The sequence below is a fragment of the Pogona vitticeps genome, chromosome 2 (assembly GCF_051106095.1).
Source record: "Pogona vitticeps strain Pit_001003342236 chromosome 2, PviZW2.1, whole genome shotgun sequence".
Taxonomy (NCBI): domain Eukaryota; kingdom Metazoa; phylum Chordata; class Lepidosauria; order Squamata; family Agamidae; genus Pogona; species Pogona vitticeps.
The window spans coordinates 18362769-18381268 of record NC_135784.1 but is presented as its reverse complement, the minus strand read 5'-3'; the positions used below and the strand labels follow the sequence as shown (position 1 = coordinate 18381268).

The 18500-nt window shown below is 46.4% G+C and overlaps 1 protein-coding gene across 2 annotated transcripts; it reads left to right on the top strand.

Annotated features, from left to right (window-relative positions):
* The first annotated feature begins 1026 nt into the window (after positions 1–1026).
* On the top strand, positions 1027–18500 carry LOC110070212 (uncharacterized). 2 transcript variants are annotated; one of them, XM_072988327.2, is made up of 7 exons: positions 1027–1154; positions 6182–6686; positions 7487–7613; positions 8747–8839; positions 11393–11557; positions 12579–12707; positions 12803–18500. In XM_072988327.2, the coding sequence occupies exons 2-7, from the start codon at positions 6324–6326 to the stop codon at positions 13951–13953; spliced, it is 2028 nt and encodes a 675-aa protein (XP_072844428.2). In that variant the 5' UTR covers positions 1027–1154; positions 6182–6323; the 3' UTR covers positions 13954–18500. The 2 variants fall into 2 exon arrangements, with proteins under 2 accessions (XP_072844428.2, XP_072844429.2); XM_072988328.2 differs by lacking the exon at positions 1027–1154 and adding an exon at positions 3718–3824.

Sequence of the window (18500 nt, the reverse complement as noted above, 5' to 3'; positions counted from 1 at the left end):
TCGTCCTGTAGCACAACATTATCCGGCTCGTGGGGTCCTCCCTGTGCATGGAAGACAAGATTCAGAGCCCTCTCTGTGTCCTCTCTGTGCATGGCGTGTATGGTGTGCTTTTCAGAGGGTACACCAAATTCGATGCAAGAAACAACAGGAAAGATCCTGTCATGTCAAGTTAATTCTAACTTAGGGTGACCCTTTTTTCGGAGGTTTCTAGGCACAGAATAATCAGAAGTGGTTTCCTGTTCCCTTCATTTTGGGGGTATTTCTGGGACTGGGCAGCTGGCCCAAGGCTACCCGGGCTGGCTCAGTGGGGGAATCGAACTCCCATCCTCTGGCTCTGCAGCCAGAGACGTAAACCCCTGAGCTATCTAAGCAGCTGGCATGAGCCTAGAGGACTTCTTTCCTTCCTTCCTTCTTTAGTAAGTAAGTAAGTAAGTAAGTAAGTAAGTAAGTAAGTAAGTAAGTAAGTAAGTAAGTAAGTAAGTAAGTAAGTAAGTAAGTAAGTAAGTAAGTAAGTAAGTAAGTAAGTAAGTAAGTATATCTTCCATCTGGCTACAAGGCCACATTCTGGGCAGTTCCCAACAAAACAAACTAGTCACAAGAACTTTAAATAATAACTAAACGGACATCACCATACTATGAAAAAAAAAGCAATAAACATGAACAATTTGTAAGTGCATGTGTCTGTCCTAAATCCATGTCCTTTGACTTAAATACTGTACATACAGTGCTATGAACTGCATGACAGACCCTGTGTATTCCCTTCCAATGACTTGGTCCCAATGTTGGAGATTAGAACCCAGGATCCAATATCCAATAGGCGGGGGGCAGGCTGCAGAAAGGCTAAAGGCGATGCCTTCCCCCACCCCCGACCCACCCCCAAAAGGCTTGCTCCAGTGCGTTTCCAAAGTAGCCCTTCCCCTCCAAGGGTTAAACGCACCGAGTCCGGATTCCTAGGGAGGCTTTTAGGAAGAAGGGTAGTCCAGGGGTTTGAAGTCACTTCCGGCTTTTCATACCATCATCCGCCTCCCTCCCCTCCCTCCCTCTTTCTCTCTCCCCTCCCCCCCCATCCAGCCACCCCCCACCCCCTCCCAGGCCAGCCTTTCCACTGATTGGATTCCCCCCCTCCCTAGATCCCATGGGGGTGCCATGGGCAGGTGAGTTTGCAAAAAAAAGGTAGGATGATGGGGGGGGGCTCAGACTTTTGGGGGGGGCGATGCAAGACTGGCCACCCCCCCTAAAGAGTTGCCTGGGAAACTTGAAAGAGAGAGAGAGAGAGAGGGAAACTTGGGGGAGGGGGTGGGTGGCTGGGATCAAGGAAAGGGCCCGGGATCAAGCCTGGCCCCTGAAGAAGGAGGATGATTGCTTTTGAAGTGGGGGGAGGGGGGAGGCAGAGTATAGATTTTTTTGGGGGGGGGGAGCAGGGAAGAATTGGCCCTGGGGAGCCCCTTGCCCCAGCACAAACCCTGGGATCCCAGGTCTGTATTCCAAATGCATGGTATCTTGTTATTCTCCTGATGGGTGTCTTTGTGATTCCTGCCCCCCACGATCATCATCCTCATGGATTGCGAGGTACTAGCCTGCAAAGGGTTGACAAAACTTGCTGCAATTTCCACAGTTGGGTGCAGAGGTGGATGGAGGGCATCTCGGCCTCTGGGGTCCTCCTTTACCCACTTATATGCCGTTCTGGAGTGCATTTAAAAAAACAACTCCTCACTGGCCAATTTGGGGCTAATTAGTCCCTCTCCGTTTGACCTGCTTTCTAGAATAAATTATACAGGGAAAGTAGAGGCAGACAAATGTTGCTTTGGGGAAAACACCTCCTGAAGATGTAACCGATAATGAGTCCTGAAGATGTAACCGATAATGATGTAACCGATAATGTATTAGCTAAAAGCCGTCACAGTTGTTTAAAATACAAATATAATCGAATAAAATCAGAATAAAATCACGCAGATATAAAATAATGAAGTATAATTTACTATTATCCCTATAAGTAGAATGATTAGAATAATAATAATTAGAATAATAATAATTACAAGTAGACCTTGTCTAGAGGGGCAGGGTATAAGTCTAAATAAAGTAAATAAATAAAGTAAGGAAATAATTAGAAGAAGAAGTTAGACATGATAGGGTAGCAAAGTTAGGGCACTGGTCATTATGGGGGGAAAAAAATAACTTGCCAGCCATCAAATGCCGTGGGAACATCAGGTCAAGAAGGTGTCAGTGAGGACGTCAAGATCTTGTGGGATTTCTGGATCCAAACAGACACTTTGAACATAACGCACCAGACGTCGTAGTAATAGAACGAAGAAATGTCCGGATCATTGACATTGCATTTCCAGGGAATGTCAGAGTGGAAAATAAAGAATTGGAAAAACTAACAAAGTACAGAGACCTGGCCATCGAAACATCTCGCTTGTGAATGAAACACATTTCCGTTGTCCCCATAGTCATTAGGGCTTTGGGAACAATATTGAGACATTTCATACAGGACTATAAGCAGTTGCAGATCACAGAAATCACTCCATCAGAGCCACAAAAGTTGGCAATATTAGGAACAGCATGCGTCCTGCTCTGATATTTAACAGATACTTACATTTTTGATTTAAACTTGTATCTGTTATATAATGCCAGTCAATGTTTTTATAATTTTGACTGTGCCTGGAGTTTCTTAATACAGTGGTACCTCGCTAGACGACGACATCGTAAAACGACGAGTCCGCACGACGAGGTTTTGCAATCGCTATAGCGATTTGCAAAACAGTCATTCCAGTGGGGGATTTTCGCTGGACAATGATTTGATCTGTGCTTCGCGGACCATTTGTTCACAAGACAATGATTTCTACAGCTGATTGGCGGCTCTGCAAAATGGCTTCCCTGTGTTTTCGGGACCCATGCTTCAGAGGACAGCCATTTTAACAGCTGATCAGCGCTCACAAAATGGCTTCCCTATGGGCGATCTTCACTGAACAATGACTATTTTCCCCATGGGAACGCATTAAACGGGTTTCAATGCATTCCAATGGGGAAACGGTTTTCGCATGACGATGATTTCGCTAAACAGTGATTTCTATGGAACCGATTATCATTGTCATGCGGGGCACCACTGTAATAATAATAATAATAATAATAATGTCAAGTCAAAAAAGGAAACATTTGTTAGCCAGGACGGTCAAATAGAACACCCTCGGTCAAGGGTAGTGTATTTTCGGAGTTGGTTTGTTTGCTTTGGTCTCTTATGAACAAGGGGTGCTCTGTATTTTTCGTTAGCACCCGTCTTCCAGCTGGAGAAACGAACACACCATTTTATCTTGGCAGGACAGAAATAAACCAACCAGATCCCCAGGGACAGGAATATAGGGCAGGGCTAGTCTTGCCGTTTGATACAATGAGGCAACGGCCTTCGGCAGGGACAGCAGTTGGGGGGGGGGGAAGAGAGCCGTGTGGGGTGTGTACCCCTATTCCCAGCTTACGGTCTTCAGGCAGAGGGTCTGATCCCTTTCCCAAACTTCCTGTAGCACCGTCATGTCCTTTGCCTCAAGCAGCAAAATGTCATGGGTTGGCCATGGTTTGGGTGTGTGCATAAATTAATAACCATCATTTCTCATCTAGGGAGAAAAGAAAGGTCATTCCTTCCTTCCTTCCTTCCTTCCTTCCTTCCTTCCTTCCTTCCTTCCTTCCTTCCTTCCTTCCTTCCTTCCTTCCTTCCTTCCTTCCTTCCTTCCATCCATCCATCCATCCATCCATCCATCCATCCATCTGTTAAAGTTTTGTACAATTCATAATCGTGGAGACAAATGAAATAAAGGCAGTCAAGTAGGAAGGTGATTCTGTTTTATCAAACACTGCCTGCTGTATTTCTGAGTATAGTATGAGACTGCAAACTAGTCATGATTCAAATTATAATGTTTGAAAAATATATATGGTCAGATTAGAATCCTGAAGACAGGACAGGACAGACTGGCATTGGGCAAAGTCTTGTTGTTGTTTAGTCGTTAAGTCATGTCTGATCTTCGTGACCCCATGGACCAGAGCACGCCAGGCCCTCCTGTCTTCCACTGCCTCCCAGAGTTTGGTCAATTTCATGTTGGTAGCTTCGATGAAGACACTGTCCAACCACCTCATCCTCTGTTGTTCCCCCTCTCCTCTTGCCTTCACACTTTCCCAACATCAGGGTCTTTTCCAGGGAGTCCTCTCTTCTCATGAGATGGCCAAAGTACTGGAGCCTCAGCTTCAGGATCTGTCCTTCCAGTGAGCACTCAGGGTTGATTCCCTTCAGAATGGATAGGTTTGTTCTCTTTGCAGTCCAGGGGATTCTCAAGAGCCTCCTCTAGCACCACAATTCAAAGGCATCAATTCTTCGGCGGTCAGCTTTCTTTATGGTCCAGCTCTCACTTCCATACATCACTATTGGAAAAACCATAGCTTTGACTATGCAGACCTTTGTCGGCAAGGAGATGTCTCCGCTTTTTAAGATGCTCTCTAGGTTTGTCATCGCTTTCCTCCCAAGGCGCTTTTTAATTTCGGGGTTGCTGTCACCATCTGCAGTGATCATGGAGCCCAAGAAAGTAAAGTCTGTCACTGCCTCCATATCTTCCCCTTCTATTTGCCAGGAGATGATGGGACTAGTGGCCATTATCTTAGTATTTTTTATGTTGAGCTTCAGACCATTTTTTTGCGCTCTCTTCTTTCACGCTCATTAAGAGGTTCTTTAATTCCTTCTCACTTTCTGCCATCAGAGTGGTATCATCTGCATATCTGAGGTTGTTGATATTTCTTCTAGCAGTCTTAATTCTGCCTGGGTGTTAAGATCATCAGGTCTTCCTCTCAGTCCTACTACCTTCACATGTGCATCTGGTGGCGAGACAGGAGACGGCCTTCTCTGTGGCTGCTCCCAGACTTTGGAACTCTCTCCCACTGGAAGGCAGGCTGACCCTATCTTGGCTCTTCTTCCACAAGAAGACTTCTCTTCATGCAGGGTTTTTCTTTAATGATGGACTGTCTAGGAGACACTAAATTGGATGGTTTATATTCTGTTGCTTCTAAATCTTTTTTTTTTTTTTTTGGTAAGGCCTTTACCTAATATTTTTAAGATCATGTTATTAATTCTTCTTTTCTATTTAAATAATGTATTGTTTTAGCTTTTAATCTTTCGTTTTAATAATGTAAGTTGCCTTATGTCCTTTTTTGGAAGCAAAGTGGCATAAAAACATTTTAAATAAATAATGAACAAATTGCCACTGTGTAACTCATAGAAACAGGACTTCAACAATGTGGAAATTATTACTAATATTATTGTTTTTATTTATTATTGATTTCTTAGTTGTTGATATTCTGCATTCTCTTTGGTGAGCTCACGACAGACTCTCTTGTCACTTTACCCTCAAAATAACCAGCCTGAGATTATAGCCACGAATTTCAAATTTTCAATGCTTAGTAGACTTTCTATTTTGTTATTATTATTATATATATATGTATACAGCGGTGCCTCGCTTGTTGACATTAATTCGTTCCAGCAAAATTGCTGTAGAGCGAAAATGTCGTAAAGCGAAATAAAAAAGACCATTGAAATGCATTGAAAACCGTTCAGTGCGTTCCAGTGGGCTGAAAACTCACCGTCCAGTGAAGATCCTCCACAGGGGTGGCCATTTTTCATGTCTGTGCAGAGAGGAATCCGTCCCTAAGCACAGCAGGGGGGCATTTTCTTCAGCCGGTGGCCATTTTGAAACCTGACGATCAGCTGTTTTTGATTGTTGCAAAGTGAAAATCGGTTCCCGAAGCAGGGAACCGATCATCACAAAATGGAAAAACCCAATTCAAACCATTGTTTTGCGATCGCAAAAGCGATCACACAAACCTCACCGTCAAGCGGATTTGTCGTTAAACGGGGTAATCGTAAAGCGGGGCACGACTGTATATGATGACAAACAATATAAGCAAAACATAACTGACAGATCCTATAAATCCCTTAAAAATAAAAAGACTGCACACAATTATATCTACAACTTTGTGTTCCCCTCACCCCTTGGAATTATTTACCTTGACAGTTACCCTACTTGTTTACTTCTAGTGAACTTTCTGCCCGGTGACCTTCTAAAGCTCTGTGGTTCTGGAAGATACTCTGGCGCCTTACTTTCTCACTGCCCTTCTGATAATTGTTGTTTATTTATCTTTCCTCCAGAGAGAAGCCCTCCTAGCTAGTTGGGAGCATCCCGTTTTTATGCGATCCCGTGGGTTGGTTTGTCCTGTGGTGTTGCTGGACGGCAGTCGGTCGCCTCAGTGTCTCATCTTCTCCTCTTCCAAATTCTAATTGCAGAAGAAGAATGAGGGCAGAGCAAGGCGATCCACCCTCGGCAGGTTTACAATTGGAGGTTGCACTGGAACAAGAAGGAAAAATAGAAGAGGAAAAGGATAGAAAACTTAAAGGGGTCGCAAAGGACTCTTCTGTCCTCTGGCCTCAGAGGAGTAGAGGATGCTGGGAGGGAAAGGATGATGCTGTCTTGGTTGAGGACGATTCCGCCCCGCTAGCTGAACCACAGGATCAGTTGTCTAATCCAGATGAGCACAAGGATATGTTTTTATCCAAAGAAATGCAGAACCTGGTGAGAGGAGGTCACCTGCACCATGACATGCCAGCAAAGGGTCTGGCCAAAAATGTCATCCTGAGGAACTTCAACAAGGATGAAGTGAGCTTATAATAATTTCTTGATTTTTTTGGTTACTTGCAGGAAGGGAACAGTTTTCCAAGTGAGTTTCATGTTGGAGTTACTTGCCTAGGGAGGTTGAGAAGGGTGGGCTCCAAGGGGGATAAACTGTGCTTTGATAACATTTATATTTGCTTTATTTATAATCATGTTAATCAAGGTATTTATTCATTTCTTATCTTGTTCTCTATCTCTCTATTCTTCTCTAACACAATATTGGTCCTAACTGCCTAAACTGTTTCTCTCAAACTGATATCCTTAACTGAAGTCCCTGACTCTTAACCCATATCCCTAATTCTAACTGATCTTTAACTGTCTTCCGTTCCTCTTATATTTCCTTAGTTCCACCTCTTCTGTTCAACCATTGGTTGATATATCAACGTTCAATGTGACGGACAGGAGTGGTTACTGACCTGTCCGTCACACGGATTTATTCTCTTTCCTTATTACAGTTCAGTCACATTTATATCTTACGTGCCCTGTAATTAGGTGACTGTGGTCCATGATGTTTTCTTGGCTTTAAGATAAGTGGTTCCTACTCTTGGATCCCCAGATGACCTTGAGCTCGAACTCCCAGAAATCCTGGTCAGCACAGCGAGTGGTGAAGGCTTCTGGGAGTTGGAGTTCAAGAACCTCTGGGGACCCCCCCCCCGGCTGGGAACCCTTGTTCTACGAGGACCACAGCCTGGATCTTCCGAATCCTGGTGGGACCTTCTAACCACTGCTCTACAAGCTTGCGAGGAGAAAAATATGTATTTCTTTCTGCTTTTTCTCCTTTTCAGGAGCCTGTGACTTTTGAGGAAGTGGCCGTGCGTTTCTCTGAAGGCGAGTGGGGGCTGCTGGATCCTGGCCAGAGAGCTCTGTACCGAGACGTCATGGTGGAGAACTACGGGAACGTCGCTTCCCTGGGTAAAGACTACGGATCCTTTTGCTGGGTTGGCAGATGGCGCTCTGTTCGGAGAAACTGGTGACGGCGTCGGCAAATGTCTTCGGGTGCAGGCCAGGTCGAGGGCTGCTGGCGCGCTTCTGCCACCTGAGCGAGCTGCATTAATCCACTTGACAGTGAAGACGTCCAGAGAGCCTTAAGCAGAGGTCCCCAACCCCTGGTCCGCGACCCGGTCTCGAACCGTGGGCTGAGCAAGACTGGGCCACAGAGACAGACCTTCCCCACCCACATTCCCCCCAGCCCCTTTGTGTATGCACGTGCCCACCTGCACCCGCCTAGGCGTGCTCACCTGCCCCTTAGCGTATACGCACGAGTGCCCCTGAGCACCAATCACCCTTTGCACATGCACACAAGTGCGCCCACCCGCACAAACACCCTCCCGCTGCTTTGTGCATCAGCACAAACACCCTCCCGCTGCTTTGCACATGTGCATGAGCACGCACGCCTGCTCATTCACACATGCGCACGAGCGTGGGGATGTGTGCCCTGCCTTCCCCAACCGATCCACGGGGTTAAGAAGCTTGGGGATCGCTGCCTTCAAGGGTAAAAGTGACCCACCCTCATTGTCTAGATCGGTGGTTTCCAATCTGGGGTCCCCAGATATTCTTAGACTACAACTCCCAGAAGCCTTCAGCACTAGCTGTGATGGCCAGGATTTCTGGGAGTTGCAGTCCAAGAGCATACGGGGGAACTCACAGTTGGGAAGCACTGGTCTAGTTTTTCAGTCCAGCCTTGATTATTTTTATGAGGTAGATCATTTGACCTTTCTAAAGAAATGTATGCCTGTTCCTCTCCCTACTCTTTGCCCTGCTGGCTTTCTCCTCGTGGTCACTCAGCATTCTGTGCCACCAAGCCTTGTTGAGGTTGTATTCAGTGATCTTCTCCCCCTCTTTTGAGGCATTATTGTCCCTAAATATGGTTTGAACATATGCAAGCTTCAGGGTTAACACAAGTCTCTTAATCCGCAGCATCTCTTTTGTGCTTTTGATGCTCCAGCCTCTAAACAAGAAGACGAAATCCATGAATCGGTTTAGTTAGAAGAGCCAAATGATACTCACCTTTTGTGGGATTTTGTTTGTTTGTATACCTTCTTTAGAAGTAGCGCCAGTTCCGAAACCTGATCTCATCTCCTGGTTGGAAGAAAAGGACGAGAGGTTTGATGAAGACTCAGAGGATGACAGAGAAAGAGGTAAGCAGGTAGTGCCGGATGTGTGTGTGGTAGGATCATAAGTGGCTTTTTAACTTATGATTTTACTATAGTTTGCTTGTGGTTTATTGTTTTTATGTGTTGTGAACTGCCTAGAATAGTGCTTTGCATTAACGGTGGTATTAAAATAAAATAAAATAAATAATAAGTATATTTTGTTTGGAAATTGTCCATTCCATTGATGGACTTGGAGTTTCCCTCGGTTATTGATTCTTCTCATTCTAGACTAAGAGGCAAAGTGAATATACATTATGAAGAAAACACAAATTTCTAAACATTTAACAGTAATCAGAAGGGGGAACCTGAGACTGCTTGGGCTCTTATTGGATGGTTGTAGCACTGCAAAAGTGCTACAGTCCAGAGCTGAAGAGTGTCACAGAAAGAGAAAAGAAGGGAAGGGAGGGAGGGAGGGAGGGAGGGAGGGAGGAGGGAGGGAGGGAGGGAGGGGAGGGAGGGAGGGAGGGAGGGAGGGAGGAGGGAGGGAGGGAGGGAGGGGAGGGAGGGAGGGAGGGAGGGAGGGAGGGAGGAGGAGGGAGGGAGGGAGGGAGGGAGGGAGGGAGGGAGGGAGGGAGGAAGGAAGGAAGGAAGGAAGGAAGGAAGGAAGGAAGGAAGGAAGGAAGGAAGGAAGGAAGGAAGGAAGGAAGGAGAGGAAGGGAAGGAAGGAAGGAAGGAAGGAAGGAAGGAAGGAAGGAAGGAAGGGAAGGAAGGAAGGAAGGAAGGAAGGAAGGAAGGAAGGAAGGGGAAGGAAGGAAGGAAGGAAGGAAGGAAGGAAGGAAGGAAGGAAGGAAGGAAGGAAGGAAGGAAGGAAGGAAGGAAGGAAGGAAGGAAGGAAGGAAGGAAGGAAGGAAGGAAGGAAGGAAGGAAGGAAGGAAGGAAGGAAGGAAGGAAGGAAGGAAGGAAGGAAGGAAGGAAGGAAGGAAGGAAGGAAGGAAGGAAGGAAGGAAGGAAGGAAGGAAGGAAGGAAGGAAGGAAGGAAGGAAGGAAGGAAGGAAGGAAGGAAGGAAGGAAGGAAGGAAGGAAGGAAGGAAGGAAGGAAGGAAGGAAGGAAGGAAGGAAGGAAGGAAGGAAGGAAGGAAGGAAGGAAGGAAGGAAGGAAGGAAGGAAGGAAGGAAGGAAGGAAGGAAGGAAGGAAGGAAGGAACTCATTGTGCCAGTTCCAGGAATGGAAAACCTAATTTTTCAACTACTGTATAAATACTCCGGGTTATACTTTCAGAATACTCCAGGAATGTTCCCATCTCTGGATAATCTCCTTAGGTGGATCCAAAGAGGGAATTACTTTTCCTCACGCCCAAGAGGAACACAAAACCTATGAACCTTTGGTAGCAATATTTATCATTACCAGGCACAGGTCTTTTGTAAAGCCAATGGGATCTAATTACCTTATCAGGAAGACCATACTACCCCCAAATTAAAAGAGGGATCATCCACAATAATATCGTGTTGGGGAAAAAATATATTCCCAGCCCCTCACTACTGTAAGAATTTAAGCTAAGAAAGAGCCGAAAGGGATTTAAGGTTGAGGGGATGGAGTAGCTGTTGACTTCCTTTATCATGGTGACCAAAACATCCAAATGTTTTGATTCTGCAAAGCATGGCCTCCAGTACATCTCTGAAACTGAGACAGTATCACCCCCCAGTCTGTGGGAACCAGCCAGAGCGTTAAACCAACTTGAATCCATGGTTTAACATCCTGCTTTATTCCAAGCTGTGAACCATAGTTTCCTGGTTTGGATTAAATGGGAGAACCACAATTAATAATCATACTAATAATCATCTTAGAACAGCAGAATGCTGGAAGGGACGCTATGGATCTTCGAGTCCAGCCCCTGTCCAGGAGGCCCCGTGGGGGAATCGAACCTCTGACCTCTGGGTCCGAAGGATAGGCCAGCAAGCCAAGAAGCTGGTTGTGCCAGGCAGAAGGTTTGCTTGTACTTCACCTTGTTAAGCCACCGTGTGATCTCCAGGCCCGAACATTTCAAACCAGCCTGAAACATCTTTAGTTGAAGATGGTAAAGGTAAAGGTAAAGGTTCCCCTTGACAATTTTTGTCCAGTCGTGTCCGACTCTAGGGGGGCGGTGCTCATCCTCGTTTCCAAGCCATAGAGCCAGCGTTTTGTCCGAAGACAATCTTCCGTGGTCACATGGCCAGTGCGACTTAGACACGGAACGCTGTTACCTTCCCACCGAGGTGGTCCCTATTTATCTACTTGCATTTGCATGCTTTCGAACCGCTAGGTTGGCGGGAGCTGGGACAAGTGACGGGCGCTCACTCCGTCGCGTGGATTCGATCTTACGACTGCTTGGTCTTCTGACCCTGCAGCACACAAAGGCTTCTGCGGTTTAGCCCGCAGCCCCACCACGTCCCTTTGAAGATGGTAGGAGAATGTTTAAAATAAAACCGTATTGAAAGAATAACGCTGCCCTGATAGGGGGTCTTTAAACATGATTGATGCCCTCTTTATCAAGCCTTTTGTAATGGGGAGCGGAGATACAGGAGGAGGACTGCTTGTCCCTGACATTCTTGCGGGGCTCAGTTCCAACAGGTGAGGCCCAGCGCAGTGAAATCAAGAAAGCACCCATGGAGATGACAGCAGAAGGAGGGCAGGACCAGGACGTGGAGGAGGCGGTTGCCGACCAAAGCGAATCGAGGAGGCCGGAGGAAGACCCGCAGAGAGAAACCTGCCCGGAGACATCAGGAGGTATCCATTTCAATCTATGTATTTCAGATTTTGATCGTTGCTTCTGATCAGATTTATTCTCATTGGGATGATGATGATGATGATGCTGACGACGATGATGATGACAGCACTCCTGGCTGGGTGGTGGAAGAGGCCAGTGGAGGGAACCTTTTGGGAGAGGAGAGAGGACTGGGTAGACACAGTAATCACGAGCATGAGTTGGAAAGGGGAAGACAGAATGGAAAGGAGTACCCCCAAACAGGGCATTGTTGCACAGCTTGTACCCCAAACACGAAGAGTCTTGTTCAAGAGGTTGCCCCGTGCTGACCGAAATCATCTTGTAGATTTGCTGCGGCTTAAGTGGAGCGGTATAAACCGTGGAGGTGAATTCCCATGAATTGTCAAGCGGCCGCTTGCATTTCTGGTCACGTCCCTGTCAGGCAACTTGGCACGGAACTCAAAATGCTGATTGCAATTCCATAATTTGCAACAATTAACACCAACATGATACTTATGTTAACTGTATAATAGGGATATGGGCCACTGCTAAATTCTGTTCCAGGTCCCACTTCTTCTGTTATATTTTCAGTATCTGCTTTGGCTGAGATTTTTTTTTTTAGTGCCATGGCACCAGGAATGATGTCTTTAAAGTCCTCCTTCACACACACACCCCCAAACAGGTTGAAATCAGCTCTGCGCTCAACTATGCCTGGCCGACTTTTACCACAACAATTTTTGGGACATTCATTTATATATGTTCTGCACTGTGCCTGAGGAAGTGAATTTATTCCCCCGAGCTTGTGCTGAATCTTTGTTTTTTAGTAGTCTAAATAAAATATACCACCTCTTCTATATTTTAAATCTTTTTGTTGTTGTTGTTGTTTATTCTATTTTGTTCCTTTCCTGAAAAAAAAACCCTGTTCCGGATCATTTTTTTGTTTTGAAAACCAGAGTATGAATGACTGGAATGGATAGAAGTCAATTCATCTGTGGGATAAGTTTTCAGGATTTGTTTCTCTCTTTCTCTCTGTCCCCCCCAAAGCTGATGAAATGGCGACGGAGGTCAGTGTGGAGATATTTCCAGAGCAAGGCCAGGTGGCAGAAGAGTCGTCTCAAGTTTTGCCAGGGAGTTCTCAAGAGGGCCTGTCCTTGGTGACTGAGGTGGCTGAGAGTGAGTGTCTGAGAAAATCAGGGTTGGGAACTGGTGCCCCCCCCTTGCCCCCGGTTGAGGACACTTCACTTCTCTCTCTCTCTCTCGGCTACTAGGTGATGTCTGGGAGAGTGACAGCGAGTGGGAACCCTATGAGGTCCTGTCGGAAGACACAGAGGACGAACGGATGGGAAGCCACTTCGGGGATACAGGACGGCCAGAGAGAGACGAGGACAACCCAGCAAAAGAGTGGGGCAGCAAACCCAGCTCCCCGGGGAGTGAATTTGGCAGCGTGTCGGTCCCCCCAAAAGTCTACAAGGGCAAGAGAAAAAACCAGTGCAAAGTCTGTGGGAAGAGCTTCACCCGGAAAGCCAGTCTCAAGGTGCACCAGAGAATCCACACGGGGGAGAAGCCCTACAAGTGCACTGTCTGCAGCAAAGGCTTCTGCGACAAAACCAGCTTCCTCCGACACCAGAGGATCCACACCGGCGAGAAACCGTACAAATGCCCCGAGTGTGGGAAGAGCTTCAACCGGACCACCAACCTGATAACCCACCAGAAAACCCACGTGGAGACCAGGGAGAAGACGTTCCACTGCTCCAGCTGCAGCAAGAGTTTTTACAACAAGTACAGCCTCAAGACCCACTGGCGGAGCCACACCGGGGAGAAGCCCTACAAGTGTTCGAGCTGCAGCAAGAGCTTCTGCGACAAGTCCAACCTGGAAGCTCACTGGCGGGTGCATACGGGCGAGCGGCCGTTCGAGTGCACCGAGTGCGGGAAGAGCTTCAGCGACCGCAGGACCCTCCTCCGGCACCAGAGGATCCATACGGGGGAGAAGCCCTACAAATGCACGGAGTGCGGGAAGAGCTTCAACGACCTGGCGACCCTCCTCCGACACCAGAAGATCCATACGGGGGAGAAGCCCTACCGGTGCACCGAGTGCGGGAAGAGCTTCAACCAGAGCTCGCACCTCATCCGGCACCAGAACACCCACGACGCGAAGCGCCACAAGAGCGGCGGGCGGGGGGCCAAAGCCGCCGTCGGTACCAGCATCTTCCTGGACCTCGGGGGTTTTGCCCAAGAGGGCTATTACGGATACACTCATCCCGGGGAGAGTTTCCACTGGCCGCTGACCTCCTACGCGTCCCCCACGGAAGGAGGCGAAGGGGGCTTGCCGAACTTGTGGACGATCGAGGAGACGTCGGTCGGGGACCAAGCCATCCTGGTCATGAAGGAATTCGCTGAGGAGAGGACCTTAACTCTGTGAATCCTGAGGGCAGGAGAGGGGACTCCATTCGGCCTTCACGGGTCAGCCACCATCACCTGGTTGAAGCAAGAAGCCACCGCCAAATGAGTGCTATTTTTTCTCCTCAGAAGGTTGATGCCTCTGAAAGCGGAGACTTGCCGCATCCTGAGGGCGGCGAGCGTCTGTCGAAAGGATCACACTTGCTCCGGTTTCCACTGAGGTGGACGCTGAAGTCCCCTCGGATTCTGCAACTCCACCTCAACAACGGATTCGCCTGTTCGTTTTGGAGGCAGAAAGAGGCGGACTTCTCAGAGGCGAACTTTCAGGAGGGGAGAAAGAGACACCGATGGCTAACAGTTATGGTGTCTCGAACCCCGCGTTGGCTTCGCTAGCACCGAGAACTGTTACGGTTCCTCCAATGAAGTGGAAGAAAAGAGATTAATCATGATTCAGCGTCTTAAGGAGCAACACTGGAGTCTTCTCCATTTGAAGCACGAGTAGTGATGGCCGGGGTGGCAGGAATAAGAATTGCCTTCCTGCTCCTCCCAGTTTGGGTTAAATCTAACAAAAATAAGAAAGTTAGATACTGCACACCCTCTGGTTCCCACCAACCAAACCCCCAATTCCAGTGGGATGTTTTTAAGGGGTTAGATTTTCTTGATACTGGTAGATGAAGGCATACACTCGCATGCGTGTAAGTGGATTATAGGTTTTTCTATAGCAAGTGTCTAAAAACAGGTGGGGAGGGTATCAACAGTAGAACAACATGTTCTCTGTTTTATGAGGGGGAAAAAGATGAACTTCAAAATCATGGCAAAAATCTATAGGTTAGATGAATGTGACGCCCGATGGCCGGACAGCAGAAGGGATTTTGAACGGGGGGGGGGGGGACACGCAAATTGAGTTGATTGGTTTTCTTAAGCAAAGAATGTTCACAGAACTAAAGAGCAAAACTAGCCGTTTATAGCCAGGTTTTTAAACCCCAGTGTTTAACAGGTGATTTGGAATCTTAACATCCAGGAGCAGGAATTTCTGCGTCATGCAAACTGAAATCTCTCTCTTGAGATATGTCTCAGTTACTGTTGGAAGGATCATGTCTTCGCAAGGTTGGTGAAAACTTGGAAACGTTGTTCAGAGAACGTGCTAAGATTTGTTCGGTTTTGTTAAGGGGAGAGAGTCCCTCCAAAACAGCCCTGCTGACCTTGTGAATTGTTGCATAGGTCAGTCATGGTGTAAAATTAGCCTTCTCCAACCTGTCCTCAAAAACGGAGCTGTTGGACTAAAACTCCCATCATGCTCAATCAGCATGGTGGATTGTCAGGTCAGATGGGCTTTGTTCTCCAGCCCATTTAGAGGAGACAAGCATAGGGTCCTTTTAAGGAGAAAGGCAGGATTAAAAACATTTTAGATAAATAAATAAATAAGGAAGGCTGGTTTAGGGGTTGATGCATAAATATCAGGGGGATTGAACTGTCTTTCCTCATATACTGGCATGCTTGGAAATAATAATAATAATAAAAAAACCAGAACACTCAGCCACAATCTGACACAAGTATTAGGCGTGGCACAGCCTGTGGATTTCAGTGAGTTTCAGGGTCCTTTGAAATTAAGCTCTATTTTACATTATAGTTAGACTTGCGGAGCATGACTCTCAGTCGTGGGTCCCCAGATGTCCTTGGACTGTAATTCCCAGAAATCCCGGCCATCTTGGGAGTTTTAGTCTAAGAACCGCCAGGGAACCACAGTTGGGAAGCCTTGCTCTAGAAAATGACTCAGTTAGGTTTTTTTTTAAAAAAGGGGAGAATGGTGACTTATTCTTTTTTTTTAACAGCATGAAAATATTATGGGTTACTTGGCACTACATCCGTTTTATGGGATGATGCAGCACAGTTTCTTTTAAGTAGGACACTAATCTTTCAGCCAAGGCTTTGCCTCCCACACTAAGTTCCAGTATTAAAAACTAGGGGTATGCTCTTTGGTAGTGGTGGTTGTGGGGGTTGACTCCAACTCCCAGAATCCTCCCAAGAATTCCCCAGGCAGAATTCTGGGATTCGTGTAACTCACCAACATAGACCTGTAGACACTTTTGTTTTACTCACCTGGAAAAAGGCCTACCTTTGAGGCTGCTTGGCCTTCTCTAGCCTTTGCTTCCTGTTGTTGCTGTATGTATATATGGCACTTCCCAAAGAACTACAACTCCCAAGAAGCACCCTGGTGCCTTCCTTATATATAATAAATAAAAGAAGGCACCATGGTGCTTCTTGGGAATTGTAGTTCTTTGGGAAGTGCCGTCTACAGAGCCTCATAGGCGGCGAGACTGCAGTTCCTACGAAGTGCTGTAGTAGTTTCCTGTTTTTGTACCTTTCTAACAGGAAGCAGAGGCCGTGCAACGTGGGAGATAGGCCTTTTCCAGGCGAGCGAAAGGAAGGTGCCGGTAAGGTGCGTGTTTGGTGAACTGGAGCTCCCAGAACTCTTGCCTGGGGAAATTCTTGGAGAATTCTGGGATATGACGTCCCCAAAGATAGGAAAGAGCGCGCGGCTCCTTAAAAAAGGAGAGGTCTTGTGTTCATTGCTCCCCACCTCGCCCCCTCCGGCTGTATCCGTCTCTAGCTCCCATTCTCCCCAAGCCAGCATGATGGTGGGGGCCGTGGTCGCACAGGGGCATAGAGCGCTGGGTTGGAGAAGGCTGTGGCTCGTGCTGTAAATTGTAATATAGGCGAGAGTGATGATGATGGAGTGGGGGAGGGGAGGGACTGGAACATGGAGTGGGGGAGGGAAGGGACTGGAACATTGCATGTGCGGTTTTGTGAACAGTCATGAATGGGGGCAGGTTGAAAGCAAATGGCAGGTCTTGGGGAAGTTATTTCTTGGTACTATGATTCCCGGAATCTCACGGCCAGGAAAAAAAAAGTTACTTTCCATTTCCAGACCTGACCGATGATTTCTGGTAGAAGAGGTACCATAGAGCAGGGTTGGTTGGGTTGTTTTTTTTTTTTTTAATCCCATGAAACGTTTATTTTAACTGTTTTTTAACGATGTAATCTCTCAGTGTTCAAAAGGTTAAGCTAACTCACGAAGGCATTCATTCATGGAAGTTAATTCTCAAAAGGTGGAATGAGGTGAAACGGAGCTCATTTCCTTTTTAATCTGCTTTTGGGCAGTTCTAAACCTGTCTGGCGGTAGGCTGACATTGGCCAATTGATATGAAAAAAATAACAGCCCAAACAGCGTTGCTCTCTAAGGAATGATGTCACTGATAGCAGGTGATTTCTGCCTGTGAAGAGCGTTCCTGCTTCAGTTTTGGATTGTGCGCAACTTTTAATCTCATTTCACGCCAGTCAAGCACAACCCAAAATGGATGTCGGCACTCTCGAATTAGGAGAGGCCTCCCACTGCTGCTGAGGTCACTCCCCTGGCACTGGCGGAGATGCATAAACAAGATCCTGGTTTGGGTGTGTAAAAGTGGGTCCCTTTTTTTTTAAAAAAGGGACTAATATTCTTCAAAAGAGATGGCTGAACAATCAGAGTACACTCGGTGTGCCTTGGTCCATGTTTAAATTTTAACAAATTCCGTTCTCTGTGTGACTTGGAAGGTATTCATTTGGCTTGTCTCAAGAATCTCTGGGAAGTGTTAAGAGATAATGGAATTACGATCTTTGTTCTGCAAACTTAGATCAAAAGAAATTCTAACACCTAAATCTCGTGATAGAAATGAGGATGAAAATTGGTCATATCCAAAAGCCAGTCAAGCTTGAGACATAATACTGGAAAAGGTCAGCAATTTTTAAGATTCCTACCATTTTTGACCCTTTGTGTCAGCCTCTTGTGATCCATACACTGTTATAAACCATTAATGTGTATTTCTTTTGAGTACCTACTGTATCACATATGTTTTGTATGTTTTATATTTTAGCTTAGATTTTGATGGCTAATCAAACTTTCTTCACATTATCGTTCTTTGTGTTACGCCGACTCCTTCTTGTCTTAGCTTCATGGTCTTTTTCATTTCTCTTATTTAATATAATCTGTTCCTTGTGCTTTAAAGCACAACACTTTGGAGAGATGATCTCAGTGTTAAAGTGCAAGGGAAACACAACCAAAGGAGGTGGAAAATTGGGGGGGGGGAGGGAACCCTCTTCACTGTGATCCTTCCCGATAGCTTGGGGGGGGGGAATAATAATTTTTGACTGCAATACTGCCTTGTGAAAACGCTGCAACATTTCAAAGGAAACTGGGTTTGCGGTTTTGAAGGTCTTGGACGGTAACTTTGTCAGTTACGTGTAACACTATTTTAGCTGTGAAAGCTTTTGACTCCTGCTCTTTTTATTGCTCATTCAGGATCACGAGTGAGCAGGAGTCTCCTCTCGAAATGAACCCCTTCACTTTTGCCTCTTTTTTTAGGAAACTGTATATACTGGTATGTTTTAAATAGCTGGGTCTTCTAGATGGCTGCCTCTATTATATGCATGGTTGCTTTAAAAGCTGTATAGCCTCCCCTCCCCCAAGTGTATCGGCAGAAATAAAGAAAGAAAAAAATGAAATGGACACTTTTCACCACAGCTTTAAAA